This window comes from Monomorium pharaonis, chromosome 7, assembly GCF_013373865.1.
Source record: "Monomorium pharaonis isolate MP-MQ-018 chromosome 7, ASM1337386v2, whole genome shotgun sequence".
Lineage (NCBI taxonomy): Eukaryota > Metazoa > Arthropoda > Insecta > Hymenoptera > Formicidae > Monomorium > Monomorium pharaonis.
In genome coordinates this window covers 16,388,644-16,412,824 of record NC_050473.1, presented here as the reverse complement: position 1 = coordinate 16,412,824, position 24,181 = coordinate 16,388,644, and the positions used below count along the sequence as shown (strand labels likewise).

General features: G+C 38.8%; 2 protein-coding genes across 2 annotated transcripts; both read left to right on the top strand.

Annotated features, from left to right (window-relative positions):
* The first annotated feature begins 1,215 nt into the window (after nucleotides 1-1,215).
* On the top strand, nucleotides 1,216-10,392 carry LOC105840687 (centromere protein F). The gene is made up of 10 exons (XM_036289790.1): nucleotides 1,216-1,333; nucleotides 1,414-1,593; nucleotides 2,170-2,392; nucleotides 2,996-3,518; nucleotides 3,737-5,599; nucleotides 5,673-7,563; nucleotides 7,763-7,849; nucleotides 8,195-8,451; nucleotides 8,570-8,653; nucleotides 9,025-10,392. Exons 1-10 carry the CDS (start codon nucleotides 1,231-1,233, stop codon nucleotides 9,364-9,366), a joined length of 5,553 nt encoding a protein of 1,850 aa, XP_036145683.1. The 5' UTR covers nucleotides 1,216-1,230; the 3' UTR covers nucleotides 9,367-10,392.
* Nucleotides 10,393-12,437: 2,045 nt separating this feature from the next.
* On the top strand, nucleotides 12,438-16,256 carry LOC105840686 (cytochrome P450 6a2). Its single transcript, XM_012687689.2, has 5 exons — nucleotides 12,438-12,892; nucleotides 13,416-13,938; nucleotides 14,311-14,532; nucleotides 14,732-14,983; nucleotides 15,141-16,256. The coding sequence occupies exons 1-5, from the start codon at nucleotides 12,557-12,559 to the stop codon at nucleotides 15,308-15,310; spliced, it is 1,503 nt and encodes a 500-aa protein (XP_012543143.1). The 5' UTR covers nucleotides 12,438-12,556; the 3' UTR covers nucleotides 15,311-16,256.
* Nucleotides 16,257-24,181: the final 7,925 nt, after the last annotated feature.

Below are 24,181 nucleotides of genomic sequence, written 5' to 3'. Positions count from 1 at the left end.
ACGTCGATAACTTGCACGAATTTCCAGTTGTTTACAAATGTTTCATTAACTTGAGAATTTACATGTCGAGGTCGAGACGTCAAACGTCTTTAACGAGCGAATGCTTCGAAAAGTGAGACGAAGTTAGAAATCGATTTTCACGTAGTGAAATGCATGGTAACAATGCAGGAATACAGATATCTTCACGTTTCAGAATCCGAATGTGTTGTACGCGATATATTTCCGTAAATTTATTGTATACATCCCGTATAAGAGCTAAACGTCCGTCCGTTGTTATACACCAATTCGATTAACGAAACGGTGATTTTGCACGAGTAACGCGGCGAATGGCGGGAGCAAAAAGGGGGTGTGGAAAGTTTCGTCACAAGTTCCACTTGGTCCCCGCGCGCGCCGCACACCCGTGTTTTCCTCCTTCCTTTGCAATTACCGCGCAGATTTAATTGATGACGGGCCCTCTCGATAAGTTCTCGAACAGAACCGAACTGTGGTCCAAGTGCTCTCGAAACTCTCGAAACTTAAGAAGCGTTCAGTATCGCTGCGCCGGGCCCTCAATATCGGAACACCTAATAAGACTGCTCTAACGAGGACTGCTCGCCGGGCATACTGCGCGCAATTTAATTATAGCGACCGCTTAATTATGTGGGTCGTACGTAATCGGTACTTCCGGTTTCCTGGTGCGCGCGAACTTTGTTCAGTGAATAATGCGCGTGTCCTCTCTAACGTCTCCATCCACAAACTGCCAGAAACGCGATTGACAATATCTTGCAGGAGTCTCTAACGATCGAAATCCTTGGTATTTCGCGGCGACAAATTCTTGATATTTTATGTAAGACAATTTATTTATTTAACTTATCCTGTCTTTAAATGCCATTAAGGTTCTGTTTATTTTATACCGTCATACATTTCGAGAACTAAATTATCCAAAGTTTAACTTGTTAATTAAACTTTATTATAAAATATATATTATACGATTAATACGGCAATTATTATTAAATCGAGTTATATCGATTCCCGCTGTCGATGTGTGACCGTGTGTCCAACTCGCTGAGAATGATGCCAAAAATATGACTGACGTTTCACGATTTTCCGCGCGCAACCTCATATCTCCATGCGTAAAAAGATTTTATCTTGGCGAGGCTTTTTTGCAGAACAATGATAGCGCACTCCACTGTCGCGGGTTATCCGTGAATTGACCCGTGGACCATAAATAACTTGTTTTCCGTCCCGATAATGTTAGAGATACAATATAGAAACTGGCGCTGGATACCAAGTAACTTTTGCATTTTTTATTCCGAAAATGAGTTTCCACGAACGAAAGGCTGTTGTAACGACCGTAAGGATATTTTCAGGATAAATTCGCGCGGATTGCACATCATGCAGAAAGGTTAAACGTGGTCCTCAAAATTGTACCAGGTCATGGACGATCGATACACGCCGCCGTTTTGTTCGTGCGGATGCCATGCACCGCGGCAGCCAAAACCGATCGAATCGCCGCCGCACGAACCATGCTGTTGCTGCGACTACAACCCCTTCAGCGACAATTCCAAGGAATCGGAGATCTACGATCTGCCGTTCGCCCTGCGAAAACTGACGGTAATGAAGTGCCAGATGAAAAAGTGGCGCATGGAACGGCTGCAGCTCGAGAGCGAAAATAGGTCTCTGAAACAAGCCCTACAATCATTCGGTATCGATGTTCCACTTCCTAGCCGAACCTTTCCTCTTCTACCTTTGCTCTCCTTACATGCAATATCTTTTACAGAATAAATTTTATTAAAAAAATCAACGTTCGTAGTACGTTTACGAAGAGTAATTTTAGTGCGCTGCTTTCTCCCTGTTGCACTTATAAAACGGTTTCTGTACTGATGAAACTATATAATAATAAAATCTATGGAAAATACTGTATAATAGTATCTAATCTGTTCTACATTGATTTTAAATATTTCGGGATGTTGTACAAAAATATTTCGTTATTATATTAAGCGAAAGAACGATTCTCTGACGGATACATCATTATTTTATAAATTTCATTATTCGCGGTTTTTATTTAAAAAGTTTCATTTCCATTTCTTGTCGACTCGCAGTTCACCGCGAGAGATCCATGTTTTCTCAGTTATATAAAAGGCAGTACTGCGAATATATATGCCGGACGGTCAAATAATTTCTGTATAGGTGTGAAGCCCGACGGGGTATTGGGTACTGATCCCTTGCTCGTGCATTACCGTGAGGAAAACGAAAGGCTGCAGAATGCAAATGAGGAACTGGCAGAAAAAGTTCGCAACCTCGCGGAGAGCCTCGCCGAACGAGATTGCTGCGACGATCCGTGCGAAAAAGTTAAATATGTGAGGGAGAAAATAGCAGCGCTGAGAGATCGTTTCGCTGCTGAAAAAAAACAGTATGCATGCCTATTGACTATGAAATCTCGCTAAGATATAGTTTGCTTTGATGACTTTTCTTCCTTCTCTTTTTCTCTTTCTCTTTGTATTGCATATAATAACTGAAACAATAGTCGAGTAATAAACAGCAGACGAATGCTGAAAAGAAATATTGTACTTGTGCTGAAGTATTAAAAAATTCAGTAAGATAGGCAGAACTAAAAAAAATTTTTATTGGATTATTTAAATAAATATAAAGAACTTTCAAGCATGATGAGCTATACTATAGAGTTCTAACTATAGATAGACATTCTAGCAATCAGTTCGAGCGTGTTTAATATTTCATCTTAATATTCAGTTTAATATTTTAGAAATTTTAATAAAAAAAATCGTCGTTTAATATTATTCCTAATAAAATCATATTAATGTTATTCTTAATAAAATCGCTCGGGAATTGTCGTAATGGTAAGAACAGGCTTCTATCTTTTATACTTCGCGAAGTTATGTATTTAAAAGGAGATTAATCACAGCTCGTCGGTCGTGATATTTCCACGAAAATCATCTATCTTCATTAAATGCGGTACGCCAATATAATTACGTGCAAACTGTTGATATCGTGACAGAATGCGAGACACGATATCGCATCTGAAGCTGAAGCTGGTAGAAGCCGAGGAGGATACTTCCTGTGCGGCATTAAATCGTTTGAGGGCAAAGCTTCGTGAGTTAATGAAAGATGGTCAGAAGGCCGATCAACAGGTGTCCGTAGTTGTCGAGAGATCAATGCAGACGTCGGTGGATCTATCAAAGAGCTACGAGGATCTGCTACGAGCGGAGGACGAGCGCCTGCAAGCCGAATTGACGCAAATTCGTCGTTCAATGAAGGAGGTTGTTACACCGGTCTCAGATGAGAGCGTTCTCCCTTTACCCACAGATCAGGAAGAAACGGACATGTCGGCACTGTTAAGCCAGCTACGTAATTGCAAGACGCTCCTGAGTGAATTGAAAACGCATTTGGACGAGAAGACAGCTTACGCGGAGGCTCTACGAAGCGAACTCGAGCAACTGAAAGCGGCACCGACGTTAGATTTGGACCAGTTGATCGTCAGTCCTACGATTACAGTGGCTAAGGAGAAAGAAGATCCTGAGGTACTTGACGATAAGGCATCTTTCTCTTTATTTCTCCATGTTTGTAAATGCTCGGTAGTTGGTGGTCGCGTTTACGATACGTTAAGAACAGAAGTCATGAATATTTTATGCCGACACGTAGATTTTTGTTTCGTCGAGATGAGACAAATGTTAGAGAATGTTTATACTTGTCCAAAACTTCGCAGTAGTATTCATGACGATTGGGTGTTTGTTCGCAGATTACGGAGCTACGCGAAAGCCTGCGGCAGTCGGAACTCGCGGTGAGTAAGTTGCGGAGCGAGATCGAAGATATGAGGACCCAGCTGTATAATCTTGAGACGGAGAAAAAGGAACTTCTCGATGAACTGGAGAAGATACGGGGTGTGGCGGCCGAGAGAAACCGTCAAATAAATGAACTGCGCAACGAGAACGAGTCTCTGAAAGAGCACGTTGCGACAGTGAAATCCGAACGCGACGAATTAAATACCAAGAATGCATTGTTGGATAGGGAAATTCAAAAAACACACGAAGAACTGAGAGGAACGAGGGAGGAAAATAACGAGTTGAGGAACGAGATCGATAAGTTGAACGTTGACCTGCGTCTCGAGGAAGAAAAATTTCAAGTGGCGCAAAAACGGCTGGGGGGCATGAGGGGCGATTTGCATAGTCTCGGGGCCGAGAATGAATTCTTGAAAGAGACATTGGAAAATGCTAAATTGGAGACTAACGAACTTAAAGAAGAAAATGTTGCTTTGAAAAACAATCTTGATAACATGATTAAGGAGCTGGAATCTTCGAGAGGAGAAAATAATAATATTAAGGCAAAGATAGAGCAATTATTATCCGAGAATGAGCATTTAAGGAATGAATTAGAAAAGCGAGTGGCGGAGACGGATCAATTAAAGTCCGAAGGAGTTGCATTGAAGGATGGCCTCGATAGACTGCTACAAGAAATGGATAGATTAAAGATTGAGAACGATAATCTGAAGGACGAAAGTGCTGTTGTTAAAACCGAAAGAGACAGTCTATCGACTGAAAGAGACAACTTGAAATCCAAGAATGGCCTTCTTAAAGACGACTTGTCTAAGACAAATGTAGCGTTAGACGACGCAAAGAAACAATTGAACAAATTCCAAGTTGAGAATGAAGTTCTTATAAAAGAATTGGAGAAAGCTAATGTAAATAATAACGAGCTACTTGTGGACTTCAATACGTTACAGAGCGAAATGGCAAAGTTGAAGTTGGAGAACAGAAAATTGTTAGAAGAAGTAGATGATGGGAAAGAACAACTAACAAAATTATCGTCCGAAATAGAAACTCTGAAAAAGGAAGTGGATAATACGAGCAACAAATTGATGAAAGCAAATAACGAAGTTGCAGATTTGCGGCGAGAAGTAGCTGAATTAAATAATAAACTGAAAGAGGCAAAAGTTATAAATGAACAGTTAAGGGCAGATGTTCACCGAACGGAAGCAGAGAACAAGGATATTAAATCGGAAATGAATAACTGCAGAAACGAAAATGATAGGTTAAACGCGAAACTAAATGAACTGAATAAACAAATAAATTCAACGACGGAAGAAGTAAACAAATTAAGAGGACAACTCGACGACGCTAGGGATCGGATTAAGTTGCTCGAGGCTCAGATCGCTAGTTTACAGACTGGTAAGGACAGGATGCAGAATGAGATCAACGCTTTGCAAAATGAGATCGGAAAGCTGAAACTAGATCTAAATTTAGAAAGTGCTGCTAAACGAGACATTCAGGAGGAATTAACGGCGTTAAAGAGCGAGATGAAAAACTTGATCTCGAAGATCGATGAGATGAAGAAGCAAAATAATATTCTGAAAGAAGAGAGAGACGCCCTCAAGCGCGAACTGTTGAATCTGGGCGAGGAATCGTTGAGCCTAAGGGACGCGAATGCTGAGATGACGAGCGAGATTAATAATTTAAGACCGGCTATATCAGATCTTCAATCGAAATTATCTAAGGCGGAAGAAGATATTGAACAACGGAACTTGGAAAATTGCAAGCTTAAACTGGACGCAGATAAGTTTGCCGCCGAGATTGAAAAGACAAAAGAAGCTTTAAACGTCTGTAAGGTAGAGATAATTAATTACGCATTTCTCCTGTAACTTCTTGTGCTTTTGATAATAATCATATTAAAATTCATAGGTTGAGCATCAAGCATTAGAGAAGGAGATAACGAATCTTAGAAATGAGAGGATTAAGCTCAATGGAAAAATCGCAGAACTTGAAAATTCGTTAAAAGAACTGAGTCTGTCTTCATTCGCTGAAAAATCTGCTAAAGAAGAGGCTATGAAGGAACTGACGAAAGTTAAGGATGAAGACGTTGCTTTAAAAGAGGAACTTAAATTATTGAAATCCGAATTAAATAAATTAAGAACGGAAAATGACAAAATAAGAAATAAGGAGGACAGCCTAACGCGCCAAATATCAGCATTAAAAGCAGAGCTTGAAAATACGAAAACTGAGGTATTAGCTTTAAGAACGGACAATGACACATTAAAATCGAAAACGAATACCTTAGCAGCCGAGAACAACGAATTGAAAAATGAATCGGATAAACTGATATTCGAAGTGAATGGTTTGAAACTGGAGAACACGAGTCTGAGGAAAGAACGACAGAAATTCGAGGAAGAATTTGGCAAACTGAAAGGCGAGGGCGACGAGCAGAGAGCTGCAATTAAAAGTCTGGAGTCCAGCCTGATGGGTGAGCAGGCATTATCAGAAAAAATTAGATTGGAATTATCAGCTAGCCAATCGGAAAACGATGGGTTGAAAGCGGAGTTGAAAAATCTGCAGAAGAATTTAAACGCTCTTGAATTGGCGAATGGCAACCTGAAGCGTGAAGTAGAGGATTTAAAGAAAACATCGATCGACGCGCAGAACAAGGTGAACGCATTGCAATATCACGTGGCTGCGTTGCTGGAGGAAAAGACGGCACTTCTGAGCGAGTTAGATGGTTTACGAGCCGAAGTGAGTGGATTAGGTAAAGAAGTTGTGTCGGTTAAAGCTGAGAAAGAAGCTGTCGAGAAAAAGGCGATCGTTCTAAGCGGTGAACTAATGGAGCTAAAGGCAGCACTGGATGAGACGCGCGTGGAAAATGAAAGACTGAAGCATGAAGATGTGAATAAACGATATGCTGCACTGGAGAATGAGAATGCCACTTTGAAAATCGAAAATACTAAAATAGCAATAGAACTCGATTCCTTCAAGTTGGATTTAACAAAAGCGAGAAATGACCTCGATAACTCCGAGAATCAGAATAGCGAGTTAAAGGCAAAAATCGATGAATTGAAGAAAATACTCGGCGATGCCGAAACGAGGATTAAATCTTTGGATGAACAGATTGTTGACTTGTCGAATGAGAAAAAGAGACTGGAAAAAGAGAGGGACGATGTGAGAGGTCAGGCAGCGGTTTCAAAGGCTGACGACGTACGTGCGCAGCTTGATGATTTAATTAAAGATCTGGATGCAGAGAAAGCGGACGAGAGCGCCGCCTTAAAAGAATTGAACACCTTAAAGAATACACTGGCCCAATTGCAAGAGGATTTGAATAGATGCAGAGAGGACAACAAACGACTGACTATCGAATTGGCCGCTTCGGAAGATCGAGCTTTAGCGATGCAGAAAGGTTCTGAGAAGATTGAAGTCGAAAATGGTGAATTGAGGAAAGATTTGACGAAGCATGATAAAGAGTGGCAGGATTTAGAGAAGTTAACGATAGAAAACGAGGAATTGCGGGATGAGCTAAGAAGAGCGCGGAATGAGATCAATAAATTAAAAGAGAATATCGAGAAATCGAAAGGTGATTTTACAGGGGATGTGGACGATATCGACAGACTTGAAAATGAATTGAAGAAATTGATGATCGAGATAGACAAGGCGAGGGAAGATTTAAAGCACGCGGCGGAAGAGAATAATAAATTAAATATGATCAATAAAGGTCTCGAATTAGAACTAGGTCAATTGAAAGCGTGGCAGGACGAAATAAAACATTATCCTGAGCGAGTCGGCGACGAAGTTAAGGAGTACGTCGGAGGTACGTAGTTTTTTTTTTTTTTTTTTTTTTCCAAAATATTATTGGAAAATGTTAGCGTGGCTAATTTTAAATCAATGAACATAATTTAGTCGTGTAATGCGTTTCATTCGTTCGGTGGTTTTTGGCGAGCCCTTTTCCTAACTATTGAATTTTGTCGGCCGCGCTCGCATTAAAAGAAAAGGCATCTTTGTAATTCCAGAGGCTGGCGTGATTAAACCGGATGAATGCGGCGACTTCGTTAAGGCGAATGAATTACTGAAGAAGCAAATTGAAAAGCAATATGACGGTAAAAACTCGCATAAAAACTTTTCCAACTGTTTTGTCACTCCGACAGTTTTTATCGTGCGGTAGAAACGCGGATTTCCTTATTCATGGCTCGTAATTAGTCCGGCTAATATCTTAATAAGTTAAGCGTTTCCACAAACGCTTTGCGACACCCGAAGGCAACATTTTGCAAATCGTTATGTTCTATTAATTACGCGACGTCGACACAAAAGTCGTAATTTTCCGCAGAAAGCTAACAATATCTAGAGAAATTTTCACGATACGTAGAAAATGTATGCAACGCAAACAAACTCTGATTACATAATTTCTGCAAGTTGATTCCGCATTTGTTCTCGCAATACAACAGCCGTGCAACGCGTGCGTGATTATATACAATTTGTGGACGGCAAAATTCCATCAAGACCGACAATGGCGACGAGGCTAGACGACGACTTTGAGATCGAGCGCTGGACCGTGCCATCCATCGTGGAGCTATTCAGAGAATCGCAAAAGCTGTCCGAGAATATCTACCTGGCGGAGATCGAAGTGCAGGATATCGATAGACTGCTAAAACTGCTCAGTAAATGCAAGAGGGACAATGAGAATTACATAAAGCAATTATCGGTGAGGCTAATAACAGGTAGCGTTAGTTTAATAACGCGTCCTGTTTGATGATTTATCCGAAGGATAATTTGAATTTTCCGACTCGCATATTAACGCCGGAAATGAATCGTTTCCCCAGGAGCTCGGTGTGGAAGTTACCAAGGTTGCAGGTGTGGATAATGGCGATGAGCTTGCAGCTTTTGACCCTGAATCTTGGTTGAAGGTACGCACGTGCGGTGATAAGAGTTCATTTTGATACCCTGGGTTTCTTTATATCTATTAAATCTCACGATGATTTTTCTCTTTCTATCGACGCGCATTACTTGTAATAAACAAATGAAAAAGTATGTTGTCTATATACGCGTAAAATAAAGAGTTATTCTAACAATATATATTTATTCATTTATTTACAAATATATATGTAGACAGATATAGGTAGATAAATATCAATATATTGTCAAAATAATTTTTAAAGCTTTTAACTAGCATATATATATGTATATATCTATACATACTAATAAACAAGAAATGAATCTTGAAAACTTAAAACGGAAATAACTTGTCTGCTAAAATACTTGCATCTGTTATCTCCAGTCTTTGACACTAACGCAACTGGCCGAGCTGCACGATAAGATCTGTATGTTGACTTCAAACATGGTGCAACAAGATAGCAGTCCTGCGGCCTACGATCGATCGGCGATTAACCGGGACCATGGTGACGATCGGCTGCGGGCGGATTACGATGCCTTAAACCGTCGGATCGCCGCCTTGCAGAAGCAAATAGCCGAGAAGCAAATTGAAGCGGGGTGGAAGCTGCAGGAATTAAGACGGGCTCTTCGTCTCGAGCAGGCAAACCTGATTCGAATCGCCGATCGGATGAATCTCGAAAAAAGACGCAACTTGGCTCTCCACCTCACCATGGACGATTCGACGTGATGTTTTCTTTCCGAGATCAACGGGCATGTCAAGTGCGGCGCATGCTTCAGGCAAATTCTTGTTGTTGGACATGCAGTAACGAGACAAAATATTCTTTTTGTTATTTCTTCTTTTACACTTCTTTTTACAGTGTACAAAATAAAGGTAAAAATTTGATCAATAGTCAGACGATTATATGTGAATGAGAATTCAATACACTTAAGATTATTTCATTTTTTAAAATAATTTCTGTAATTCTGTAATGCCATTCGACCAACTTCGATTAACTTTAACCGACAATTAGCTCCATCAGCAATATCAGTAGCTCGTATATATTTATTAAATAATAAAAGAATATTAATTTCGTCTACATTAAAATTTAAAAAAATATCGGAGGCTCTGAGCGATCAAATGTACATTATAAAGAGGAAACAAGAGAAATCTTGCGTCTTATTCTAATAATAAATTGCTCTATGTCTCTGGCTAACCCGAATAAAATGGTGCTAGTTCTTCAATTATTGCAGCCCTTTGAAGAGACTCCGCTCCGCTTTCGCGCTCTCCCCTCGCTACGATTCGAATGACCACCAACAGTCTCCTAGGCATATAATTGCGATAACGCACCATATTCAGTACAACACGGTTTTGTTGCTAATCACGATCGAACAATAACAACTAATGAGAGCCGCTTGTTTCGCGGCGCATGCTTGCGCACGCCGCCACGTGCGATAACGTGATTTCCTATTTCATTTCGGAGGTCGCGTTGTTCGATCGAGATTAATTCAATTGTACTGTCCGCATCCGTTCCCACCGACTTTACCCGGCTCGTCGGTGCGACCGCCGACGCGCGGGTGTGCACGCGGGCTCAATAGGAAGGCGAATACCGTCGACAAAGAGTAAACATATAATTGAAATGCGCGGGTAGATCAAACGTTAAATGAATTGTCGAAATCCATTTAACTGTATGTCCACCGCACGGAATTGAAATAAATTCGTAAAATGCCGACAGCAAACCGCCATGCATTAATGCGGCATAACGATTGCAAAAGACAATCTTTTTATTTTTCCTTCCCTTTTCCAGATTGAAACAAAAGAGTTTCTCCGTTCGTAAGATGTGTTTTTAATTTTAAACATATTTTCAGGTAGTAATTTCGATGTACGCACAAGTCACAAACAAGTCGTAATAAACAGTATTTGCTTGCTAATATTTTGTTTTCTTAGTGTTGCGCAACTGCGCAAAATAAAGTCTGTGACAAATTAATCTTATCAGTTTGGTATTTAAACAAATGACTATAAATGCATCAGATGCAGTAATTTTATTACATATACGTAACGAGATTCTCTTATGCAATAAGAGAATTTTTATGAAATTTTACATATTGTATAATTTAATTTTTCCGTAGAAAGAGATTTGTCAGAGGTCAGATTATTAAGATAAATATAGACATAGAGTATAATATCTTCTTAATTATAATACCTTTTAAAGAGATTTATTTTGAGTACATACATATGAGTAAATGTTTTAAAAAGTTTTAACAAAGAGTTGATAAAAAAAAATATATAAAAAATTGTGTATTAACTTTTTACTTTCATTTATAAGGTTTCCTAGCAAGATATCTTCTTTATTTAAAACATTATGTAATCCTATTTCACAATTTGAATCGTAACTTTGAATCACATATCTATAAAATTTTAGAGACCTTTAAATTTTATATGTATGTACATGGAAAATATGTATTTCGCAGCTTGCGCTGTTCTTACTTCGATTGCGATGAAATTTCTCGCACAATGATAGCGATGGTAGGAAACGCCTAGATACCAATGTGGTAAAGGATTAACAGCGGAATGATTTATGTGAATTAAAAAAATTAATTCGTGCATTTATATGCACTTAGTTCGACCTTCTGTAACCAGCTATCTTGCGTATCTACAAACAACATGCAGCTCATTACATTTCCATATTTTCATTTCTGTCTGAGATTGGGATTCTAGAATCGACGTTTAATTAAACATTTCGCATTACAACACAACAACGGTAACAAGAACATCCACGTTTAAGCCAATTCTCCGGAAGTAATTAATCATACTTATTATTATTAATGTGATTGCCCAACCCATTCCAGATGCAGAATATCATCTATTAGATGAAAATAGAATATAGAAAAAATAAAACTACAAGTCAATCTTTCAAAAAAGAATGTTTCACTTTCTCATTATCAAATTGTATTTTTATGATAATGTGTATCTCAATCTAAATTTTTTTAGCACAAATGTCCTTTTTAATCTCATTTCGCAGTATGTAAATGATACATCATCTATCTACTTGTATATTTATATTGCTTTATTGCACTGTATTATTGCAATTCATATTCTGATAAATACAATGAGTTTCAATTACGTAAATTTATCTATAGATAACAAAATCTAAAACTCGTAAAAATAGAATGACTCGGCATATCTGTCAACCTACATATCCATAATTATATGTACCGGATGTCCCATTTTAATCTTATTTTAATAAAGTTCAATTTTCTTTAAAATTATTGATATAAATATTGATGATACACAAAATTGTTTCAATAAAAATGGAATTATTCTAGAGGACACACCTTGGTCTTTTTTGATACTTTTTTCTAAGTGGAGCACACATAATAAAGAAAGTACTAAAATTATTTTTTAAATAAAAATGTATATAAAAATTGTATAATTTTTTATATTATAATAAAATTTATCTAATTATTCTGCATATAAAAATATTATTAAGACACAATTTTCAAAAATCAATAATTTAACAAAATATTTTATATTTTATGTCGAAATATGTCAGAATAAAATAGAAAGTATCTTGCAAATTACTAATTTATCAATAACGTTAATACTGAAACAATTTTAATCAAAAATTTTGGAGAAAATTGATTGGAGTAATTAAAATGGGACACCCTATGTGTATGTATGCGCGTGTGCGTGTAATGCTTGGATATTGTAAAATCTCATCACAGACACGTCTCGAATAATTCTTTCAAAGATATGTGGCAAAGAGAGAGAAAACCCTGACTTCATAAAGTAAACATCACGCACTGGTGCGTGGTTGTCTTCTGTAGATGTCTTGGAACGGTTATCAGAGTACTTGAACTGTCCGCCGAGTTTATTGTTAGTTGAATTGGACGATAGTTAAGTTGCAGGTATAGATCGCGCAAGCGGACAGTTAGACGCAATGGCAGGAATGTTGGAAATTTTCTGTGCTTGTGTGGCGATCTTATATCTATTTTATTATTATTTGACCGCCGATTTTAACTATTGGAAATCACGCGGAATAAATGGACCAAAACCGGTTCCGTTCTTCGGTACCATCGCCGATTTCATGCTGGGCAAGAAATGCTTGGGTGACGTCTACAATGAAATTTATGAAAGATACCCGAAAGATTCCATGGTGGGTATATTTATGAGAGGAAATCCTGCACTCGTCTTGAGAGATCCTGTGTACATCAAACAGGTGCTGATTAAGGATTTCACCGTTTTTACTGATCGGATGGCATTGGTTTACGATAAGGTATTTTTCTTCGTAGACATATATTAGATAATTATGATTTTTTCCAAGTTATGCATGCAATTAATAAAGTATACATGTACACTTATTTCAGAATAAATTTTACTTATTTAAATTACTATATACAATAAAATAAGTCCTGCAAAGAAACATTAAATAAAGAAAAGACAAAGTTATGATAGAAATAAAATAAAACATAGTACGAAAAATATACCAAAATAATTTTAATAAACTAAATTTAATTATTATTAAAATTATTTATAAAAATAAAAAATAATTATTTTTGACTGTCATCTCTCTCTCTCTCTCTCTCTCAGTTTCGCAATATATGTATCAATTACATGCATTACATGCAGTAAATAACTTAGAAAATTAAGAGTTAGAAAAAATTTCTTTTTCTCTCTCTCTTCCTGTAAAATTGAACTGACGTATAAGTTCCGCAGCAGGCGTTGATCACACGGAAACTTTGAGAGAAAACTTTCTAACATAATTCCCACTTTCTGATACACTGATGCATAATTTATAGGCCGAACCTATGACCATGCACCTCTTCAAGCTCGACGCTGCTAGATGGCGACCATTAAGAATAAGGCTCTCGCCCACTTTCACGTCCGGGAAGTTGAAGGAAATGTTTCACTTGTTGCTGAACTGTGCCGACCACTTCGAAAAGTATCTGGACGAGAAGGTATCTGAAGACGGTGTTGTCGAGTGCCGGGATCTGACGTCCAAATACACTATCGACGTGATCGGATCGTGCGCCTTCGGCCTCGAAATGAAGGCGCTCAAAGAGGAAAATAATGAATTCCAGAAAATAGGTCGCTTGATATTTCTCTCCACTCCAAAAGTCGTAATTAAAAACATTCTCAGAGAATATCCGTGGTTTTACAAGCACTTCGGACATATCTTCGACGATCATTACGTCAACAAATTCATAACGGACATTACCCGAAACACTATAGAGTATAGGAAACGGAACAATATACGTCGACACGATTTCGTCGATACACTTATCGACCTCAAGGATAATCCCAGCAAGCTGGGAGCTAATAGTAAGAACATAACTTTTTTCTTTTTCGCATCTCAGTTTATTAACTTTGGGACGCGTTTAATGTACTCTTACCGTTATCTTTCTTAAAACATGTTTATAATTTATGTTTATATTTATGTCTCAAGAGAAATAATCAAACATTGACAAAGCGCTATTAAGCGCTATCGGATAATTTAAGAATTATAACGGCGATTAATCATAAAATGACTGGCATGCTTTTGTTTAAGTTTAACTATTATTTTTTTATTTTCCTCTCTTTCTTGCAAGCATTGTACAGTGATCAATTGGTTACATGCTTGTACTATTTCTTCTGTTGTCTTCTTTCTTCTGATGTAAACTTTATAATATATGCAATTACTTTTTATTTTTTCAGATGTAACGGATGAATTCATTGCTGCCCAGGCATTTGTATTTTTTGCGGCTGGTTTCGAGACATCTTCTACTACAATGTCCTTTGCAATGTATGAGTTGGCGCAGAATCAATCAATTCAAGAAAAACTACGCGAGGAGATTAAGGAAGTCCTTAAGAGTACTGACGGAGTAATATTATACGATAACATCAAGAAGATGAGCTATTTAGAAAAAGTGTTTCAAGGTTTGTTTAGTCTTCAAAAAATAATCTTTTAGTAATTTAATAAATTGAATTAATTTACAAATAATTGTCGCAATTTTTTTTTCGATAAGCTTTTCCGAAAGTCAAAGGTGACAACTTCCGTAAAATATTTGTCAAGCTTCTGATAAATCGGCTATCTGAAAGTCTTTCTGCTGAGTCAAGTATTTGTGTTACTTTGTAGAGACTCTTAGAAAGTATCCACCAGTAATGTATCTCGTGAGAAAACCTGTAAGGAATTATACTTTCGAGGGGACTAAAATCAGTCTACGAAAAGGGCAACTAGTGATTATACCCATTCATGCTATTCAGAATGATCCGAATATTTATCCAGACCCGCAAGTTTTTGATCCCGAACGATTTAGCCCAGAAAAAATGGAACAGAGGAATGCTATGTATTATCTACCTTTCGGAGACGGTCCACGGAACTGTATTGGTAATTTAAAACTTATGGCAATCATAATGTTGACGCTATTTTTTATCTTCTTTATTTTAGATATATTTTACACACACACACGCGCGCGCGCATATATTTATACATGGACATACTTGGCTAGTAAAATATCGAAACATTATGCGCTATTTCTTTTTAGGTGCAAGATTCGCCATTAATCAGACTAAAATTGGACTAATCAAAGTGCTAATGAATTACAAAATAGACGTTTGCGAAAAAACTCAGATTCCAATTGTTCACAATCCGCTGAGCTCTTTGATGCTGCAGACAACTCACGGTATATATGTAAAATTGACCAAGCTGGCTTAAGAAGATACAATGTAATTTATATTTATGATATAAGTGACATATGTGTATATCTGTATACTTATAAGTCATTAAGCAATGCAAAAACACAATAAAATGTCATTATGCCACACTTAAAACAATATAAGATAAAGTTATACATTTAATAGAAGAAGACTTGAATCAATCAAGAACTTTTATAATATTGACACAATTATAAATTGTATAATTTAATATCATCATTTATGATAATTTGCAATGACATTCAAATGATTAAAAAAGACTTGGCTGTCTTTTTACCATGAGCTTTGTTTATTTATTAATACAAATATTATTTTATATGATGTTATTCTCATCCAGCTTGATGTTAATTTTATACAATAAACTTTACATTATAAGTAAAACTATCGATATGCAGTAGTATTATAAAAAATAAATAAGAAATTTGTACAATTAAGAATAGATGATTTCTATAATCTATTCTTCGTATCATTCATATAATAATAATTATATTCTCGATCAAGTACTACAATTGTAAATAAGCAAACAAACGGATAATTTTATGTGTTCAACTGATTAATTGTTATCTTGTTTGCTTTTTATCACTGCGATACAGAACATGGGATTAAATAATAAATTGGGTCGCTCAGCGTAACGTAATTCTACGTAACATTGATGTTAAAATAATGTTAAGAATAATTAAAGAGAATTACATTATTATTGACAATTGAATAATATCTCACAAAATACGCAGACACATGCGTTTCAATAATATTCCTCATGTCATGTCATGCGTCATAAATAATATTATTTACACAATAATGCTCATATTTAGAAATAACATATGATATTGTAAGTAAGTAATGCTATTTTAATACATTTGAAGTTCACTGGGCATTGTAAGCGCGTGTGCATATGTGTAAATGCATATAAAGCATAACATTAATAAAAATAAGTATTATATAAAAAATAAAATAGTGTTATAAAATGTTTTGATTTTTAAATTTCTTATTTTTTAGATATATTCATAATATTTGAAAAGTTAATATCGCGTGAAGTGTTGTTTCTTAATTAGGTATATCTAAAGTTATTTTTTATTATCATATAATATTTACTACTGTTATTATTATTTACTTTTAAGCTCTGCGTGTTTATTGCGTTAAAATTTATTTTACAAAAGGAGAAATAATCTTAAATAATGACAAAGTGTAAATTGCAATAGTAAAACGGTTTAAATACTGAACGGTTTAAATACTAAATACTGAAAAAAATCTGTACACAGCTTCTGTTATTATATTACAGAAGCTAAATTTGGATTACAATTTTTAAAATGGATAATGCACGGAACACACATACACAAACACAAAAATAATAAAGTTTCTGGAGTGTGGTTTCCGTTAATGTAAAAACACATTAATTATTCTTTATTTAAAAATATGTGTATGTTTTTTTGTTATTAATAACAAAAATTTTTATTAACTAAGTAATATATTATTTTAACATTTTGCCGATACATCAATCTTAAACTTCACTTTTTTTCATAAAATATTTCTGTAATTAATACAAGAAGATTGTTTATTCGTCGCTTCTAAAAATTTCAATTTTTGATCTAAAATGTTAATATTTGATATATCTATTAATATCCATATGTTGCTGGGAATATATAAAAATTAGATTCTTTCCATAACTTGCAATATCTTACTAGATAAATTTATTTGTGAGTAAAGTAATAAATTTGAAATTTAATAATCAAACAATGATTAAGATTCATTTAACACTGTTATCGTGGAAGCTATAAACATTTTTCAACAATAAACGTAACAGAAAAGACAGAAATGTTTCCTCTCAATTCTGTAACAAAAATAAAAATAATTTAAATATATTAGCATATTATTGAAATGTGTCACATACTATTCATGCATATATAATCATCATGAATGATAAGATTTCATTGAAAAAAATTGCAAAAAAGGAAATAGTAGTTAAATTTAAAATCTTTAATCGTTCAACGGTTAATCTAAGAGCGCAATTGACATTACATTATTTTTCAGAAAAAAAATTAAGTTTTATCGCTGAAAGGGAATTAACACAATAATTTGCAATATCTTACTGAAATATTTTACGTTCACTTTGGCAATATACAATAGTATATCTATATTAGATATCTCTGAGATATAACTATCGGAAAGTTTAGTTCGGTGTGAAGAAGTTAATTCTACTGTCGATTATTTTGACAACTTCGGGAGAATTATATTCTTCCAAAAAATAACAAATAATAAAGTAATCTACGACATGTACAAAGGAGAATTATTAATAGGTATTTATTCTTTCTTTTAGTTTTAACAATAAACAAAATTCGACGTTTTTATAAATATATCTTTATAAAAAACTTCTATCTGTTAATCTTCGTCGATCAACTATCTAATCAGTCTAGTACATTATCATGTACTTATTCGGATTAATTAAGAAGCGCTGCATCATGAAGTTATGTCACAATGATAAACATAACAGAAGAGAGCAGAAGAGACAAAAAGCTTTCAATTCTACAGCGAAAATAATTCCTATATCTAAAATTTATTAAAACTAGAACATTACAAGCGCGCGCTGCGCGCGCGCTATCTGACTTTTTCCTTTAAAAATCATAATAATTGCAATTTGATTTTCTCTATCTTTCATTTACATTAATCAAACGTTTTCTGCAATTTTAAATAAAAAAATGTAAAGTTTAATTATACATACATACATACTTACATACCTACCTACATACATACATACCAACATACATACCTACTTGCATACTTACTGCTATCTAGCTACCTAGCTACCTAGCTACATATTTATCTAGTTACGTTCGCTCGTTTGCTCCCTTCCTTGCACCCTTTTTCACTCACTCACTCACACACTCAGTCACTCACTGGCTCACTCCTCGCTCACTCGCCAGCTCGCTCACGCGCTCACTCCTCGCTCACTCGCCAGCTCGCTCACTCGCTCACTTCTCGCTCACTCGCGGCTTACTCCCGGCTCACTCCTGACTCACTCCTCGCTCACTCCCGGCTCACTCTCAGCTCACTCCCGGCTTACTCCCGGCTCACTCCTGACTCACTCCTCGCTCACTCCCGGCTCACTCTCAGCTCACTCCCGGCTCACTCCCGGCTCACTCCTCGCTCACTCCTCACTCACTCACTCACTCACTCACTTACTCCTCACTCACTCCTCACTCACTCTCATTCACTCACTCACTCACTCCTTACTCACTCCCGGCTCACTCCTCGCTCACTCACTCACTCACTCCTCGCTTACTTCTCGCTCACTTCTAGCTCACTCCTGGCTCACTCCTCGCTCACTCCTCGCTCACTTCTCGCTCACTCCTCGCTCACTCCTGGCTCACTCCTGGCTCATTCCTCGCTCACTCCCGACTCACTCCCGGCTCACTCCCGGCTTACTCCCGGTTCACTCCCGGCTCACTCCTCGCTCACTCCTCGCTCACTCACTCGCTCACTCCTCGCTCACTCACTCGCTCACTCCTCGCTCACTCACTCGCTCACTCCTGGTTCACTCCTGGCTCACTCCCGGCTCACTCCCGGCTCACTCCTCGCTCACTCTCGGCTCACTCCTGGCTCACTCCTGGCTTACTCCCGGCTCACTCCTCGCTCACTCCCGACTCACTCCCGGCTCACTCCCGACTCACTCCCGGCTCACTCCTCGCTCACTCCTCGCTCACTCCTCGCTCACTCACTCGCTCACTCCTTGCTCACTCACTCGCTCACTCCTGGCTCACTCCCGGCTCACTCCCGGCTTACTCCCGGCTCACTCCTCGCTCACTCCTCGCTCACTCCTCGCTCACTCACTCGCTCACTCCTCGCTCACTCACTCGCTCACTCCTGGTTCACTCCTGGCTCACTCCCGGCTTACTCCCGGTTCACTCCCGGCTCACTCCTCGCTCACTCCTCGCTCACTCCTCGCTCACTCACTCGCTCACTCCTCGCTCACTCACTCGCTCACTCCTGGTTCACTCCCGGCTCACTCCTCGCTCACTCTCGGCTCACTCCTGGCTCGCTCCTGGCTTACTCCCGGCTCACTCCTCGCTCACTCCCGACTCACTCCCGGCTCACTCCCGGCTCACTCCTCGCTCACTCCTCGCTCACTCCTCGCTCACTCACTCGCTCACTCCTCGCTCACTCACTCGCTCACTCCTGGTTCACTCCTGGCTCACTCCCGGCTTACTCCCGGTTCACTCCCGGCTCACTCCTCGCTCACTCCTCGCTCACTCACTCGCTCACTCCTCGCTCACTCACTCGCTCACTCCCGGCTCACTCCCGGCTCACTCCTCGCTCACTCTCGGCTCACTCCTGGCTCACTCCTGGCTTACTCCCGGCTCACTCCCGACTCACTCCCGGCTCACTCCTGGCTTACTCCCGGCTCACTCCTCGCTCACTCCCGACTCACTCCCGGCTTACTCCCGGTTCACTCCCGGCTCACTCCTCGCTCACTCACTCGCTTACTCCCGGCTTACTCCCGGTTCACTCCCGGCTCACTCCTCGCTCACTCCTCGCTCACTCCTCGCTCACTCACTCGCTCACTCCTGGTTCACTCCTGGCTCACTCCTCGCTTACTCCCGGCTCACTCCCGGCTCACTCCTCGCTCACTCACTCGCTCACTCCTCGCTCACTCTTGGTTCACTCCTGGCTCACTCCCGGCTCACTCCCGGCTCACTCCTCGCTCACTCTCGGCTCACTCCTGGCTCACTCCTGGCTTACTCCCGGCTCACTCCTCGCTCACTCCCGACTCACTCCCGGCTCACTCCTGGCTTACTCCCGGCTCACTCCTCGCTCACTCCCGACTCACTCCCGGCTTACTCCCGGTTCACTCCCGGCTCACTCCTCGCTCACTCACTCGCTCACTCCTCGCTCACTCTTGGTTCACTCCTGGCTCACTCCCGGCTCACTCCTCGCTCACTCTCGGCTCACTCCTGGCTCACTCCTCGCTCACTCACTCGCTTACTCCTGGCTTACTCCCGGCTCACTCCTCGCTCACTCTCGGCTCACTCCTGGCTCACTCCTGGCTTACTCCCGGCTCACTCCTCGCTCACTCCCGACTCACTCCCGGCTCACTCCTGGCTTACTCCCGGCTCACTCCTCACTCACTCCCGACTCACTCCCGGTTCACTCCCGGCTCACTCCTCGCTCACTCACTCGCTTACTCCTGGCTTACTCCCGGCTCACTCCTCGCTCACTCTCGGCTCACTCCTGGCTCACTCCTGGCTTACGCCCGGCTCACTCCTCGCTCACTCCCGACTCACTCCCGGCTCACTCCTGGCTTACTCCCGGCTCACTCCTCGCTCACTCCCGACTCACTCCCGGCTCACTCCCGGCTTACTCCCGGTTCACTCCCGGCTCACTCCTCGCTCACTCACTCGCTTACTCCTGGCTTACTCCCGGCTCACTCCTCGCTCACTCCCGGCTCGCTCCCGGCTTACTCCCGGTTCACTCCTGGCTCACTCCCGGCTCACTCCCGGCTCACTTCCGGCTCACTCCTCGCTCACTCTCGGCTCACTCCTGGCTCACTCCTCGCTCACTCACTCGCTTACTCCTGGCTTACTCCTGGCTTACTCCCGGCTCACTCCTCGCTCACTCCCGGCTTACTCCCGGTTCACTCCCGGCTCACTCCTGGCTGACTCCCGGCTCACCCCTCGCTCACTCCCGACTCACTCCCGGCTCACTCCCGGCTTACTCCCGGCTCACTCCTCGCTCACTCACTCGCTCACTCCTGGCTCACTCCTGGCTCACTTCCGGCTCACTCCTCGCTCACTCCTTGCTCACTCACTCACTCACTCACTCCTGGCTCACTCCCGGCTCACTCCTCGCTCACTCTTGGCTCACTCCTCGCTCACTCTTGGCTCACTCCCGGCTCACTCCTCGCTCACTCACTCGCTCACTCACTCGCTCACTCCTGGCTCACTCCTGGCTCACTCCCGGCTCACTCCTCGCTCACTCACTCACTCACTCCTGGCTCACTCCCGGCTCACTCCTCGCTCACTCTTGGCTCACTCCCGGCTCACTCCTCGCTTACTCCCGGCTCACTCCCGGCTCCTCGCTCACTCCTCACTCACTCACTCACTTACTCCTCACTCACTCCTCACTCACTCTTATTCACTCACTCACTCACTCCTTACTCACTCCTCACTCACTCTTATTCACTCACTCACTCACTCCTTACTCACTCCTCACTCACTCTTTTACTTACTCACTTACTCCTCACTCACTTCTCACTCACTCTCACTCACTCACTCCTCACTTACTCTCATTCAGTCACTCACTCACTCCTCACTCACTTTTCACTCACTCTCACTCACTCTCACTCACTCACTCACTCACTCATTCACTTACTCACGCACGCACCCCATCCAAGTTGCTAACCCATGTGCACACTGCAAACGAAGTAAAGTTCACATGTGTTTGCAGGTTTTCAATACAATGTCTGGTAACGGAATTAACACTTACTCATTTTACAAGTACACCCATAAAAAAAGTAAACAAAGACATTGCTTCACTGTGGTCACACACACACACACACACACACACACACACACACACACACACACACACACACACACACACACTCACATTTAAATTTTTGTCTACAAATTATGGATTTCCTACTTACCGACATTTAAAAAAATTTTTTTTGAGTCGCCAAAAATCCTTGCATATGTTTTTTTTCACTAAATGAAATTTCTAAAATTTGAACTAAATTGGAGATTGGTCCGTTTCGGAAGCTAAATTATTTGTACATATTTTTATGTCTGAGTTTGTCAGGTATTAAAAAAATTATGATAAACATTTATAAAAATATTTAAAATAAATATTTATACCATTATTATCAAAGAATATAAAAAATATTTCAAGTTTATATACCACTAGACACCACAGACGCGTGCTTCGCGCGCGCTACTTAACTTTTTATTTTTTACCTTTTAAAAATAAATTACAACAATAAATGTATAGATAATATTTATACAAATTTGACAGCTGTCAAAATTCAATTGCAATGACAGCTACTCTTGCAACACGAAGTAAGCGCAGCGAGAGAACCAATTGGCATCGCGGAAAAGCGACAACAATGATCTTCGAGAAATGCGAGCAATCGACTTTACATGCCTTTTTTTAGATAGGATAGGATAGGATAGGATCAAATAAGATTGATCTGTAATGTAAATATGTTAATGTTGAACACTTAAAATGCGATATGGCTTTCATTATAACATAACACTTAAATTTCTTTTTCTACTAATTTTTATTGTAATTGAAATAAAAAATTAATGTAAGTATCTTTAGTGATGCGTTATTATTAACAGTAAGCATTACATAAGATAAATAGCAATACACCGCTATTGCATTGAGATAATACTCAGATATTTCGGACTATTCTATTTTGACAAGTATAATATATCTCTCGAGCGAGTATATTTAGAGCGAATCATCACTCTAAAACGGCATTCTAGAAACTTGTTGCAAAAGCAATAAACTTTCGTCCTGAGTACACTTTATTGTATACCTGCGTCTTTAATAAATATATTTATTATTATTATAATTGTAGTAAGCGTGATACACTGCCTCGATGCAGATTACTTGTTGTGTATAAATATAGTGTTAAGTGTTATTGCACAATTGCGAACTCGCACCGTTCAAAAGAAGATATTTTGGGAGAGATTTTATTGACATGAGGCAATTTTCAAATTGAAGCATTAAAAAATTGTTACGATACAAATTTTGTAAAATTTTCAAATAAAGGTAAAAGAGGCGGCTGACAAAGAGCTAACATTTCACGTTTTTCCAGTTATATTCTCGAATTTTAAATGTCTATGCCAATGCGATGCATACGTTTCACGCGTGTACACATGTGTGATTTTTTTTCGGTTAGCCGACATACACGTAAATCACTTTCACTGCCCGCGGGGTGCACGAATTAAATCCGGCTTGTTCTGTAATTCAATTTTTAGTTTTTAATACTCGCGCTTTTATGCATTGGCAGTTGTCATTTTTCTTGAATTTTTTTGTATTTTACTGCAATACAAAAACGCACGTAAAAAAACTGCGTGCAGTATATTGGTATGCGTGAATATAAAGAACTTAACTAGTAGAAAAAAATAATATTAAAAAAATTTTCAGATTCTGATTTTTGTATCTTACGTATGTAACACGCATTCTGATTTTTGTATCTTACGTATGTAACACGAACAGTATATTTTATATTAATTGTTGTATATTAATTTGCTACCATCAACTCTTAGTTTTATATAATTATTTAAACGGATACATTCATTCGCTATTCATTAATCATACTTCCAAAAATATACATATATACATATATACATATATAATATACATATATAATATTACAAATGTATTTACATTTATTTTACTTTATTTCTTTATATTTTTATGCTTCTTTTAATGCTTATATCAATTCAATTTTACATTAATAATATATAAATTATATAACTAATTTAAAATTACAATTGCAAATATTGTTCTATTAGTGTGTATACTATTATATTATACAATCAAAAAAATTTTTAACGGTCATATCTTCTAATACCATTTGTTTAAATACCTTTTTATAAAAAATATTTTGTTCATAAAATTTATATAGCGTGTAAGTAATTTTAGTCAATCGAGAGAGAGGCATAAAGTAGTCGCAGATATAACTGTTCAGATGAGGAGAACGTGCAACATGTCGCTATGCACCATACTGTCATTTTGACAGTACTAATCGCACAGTTGTCATTTTGCATGAAATACAGAAAGTTATAAATGCTTTGTATTTTGCCTACACATGACATAATTCCACTTTTTAAGGCAAACAAAGAATCACCCTTTTTCGTATTCAGGAATT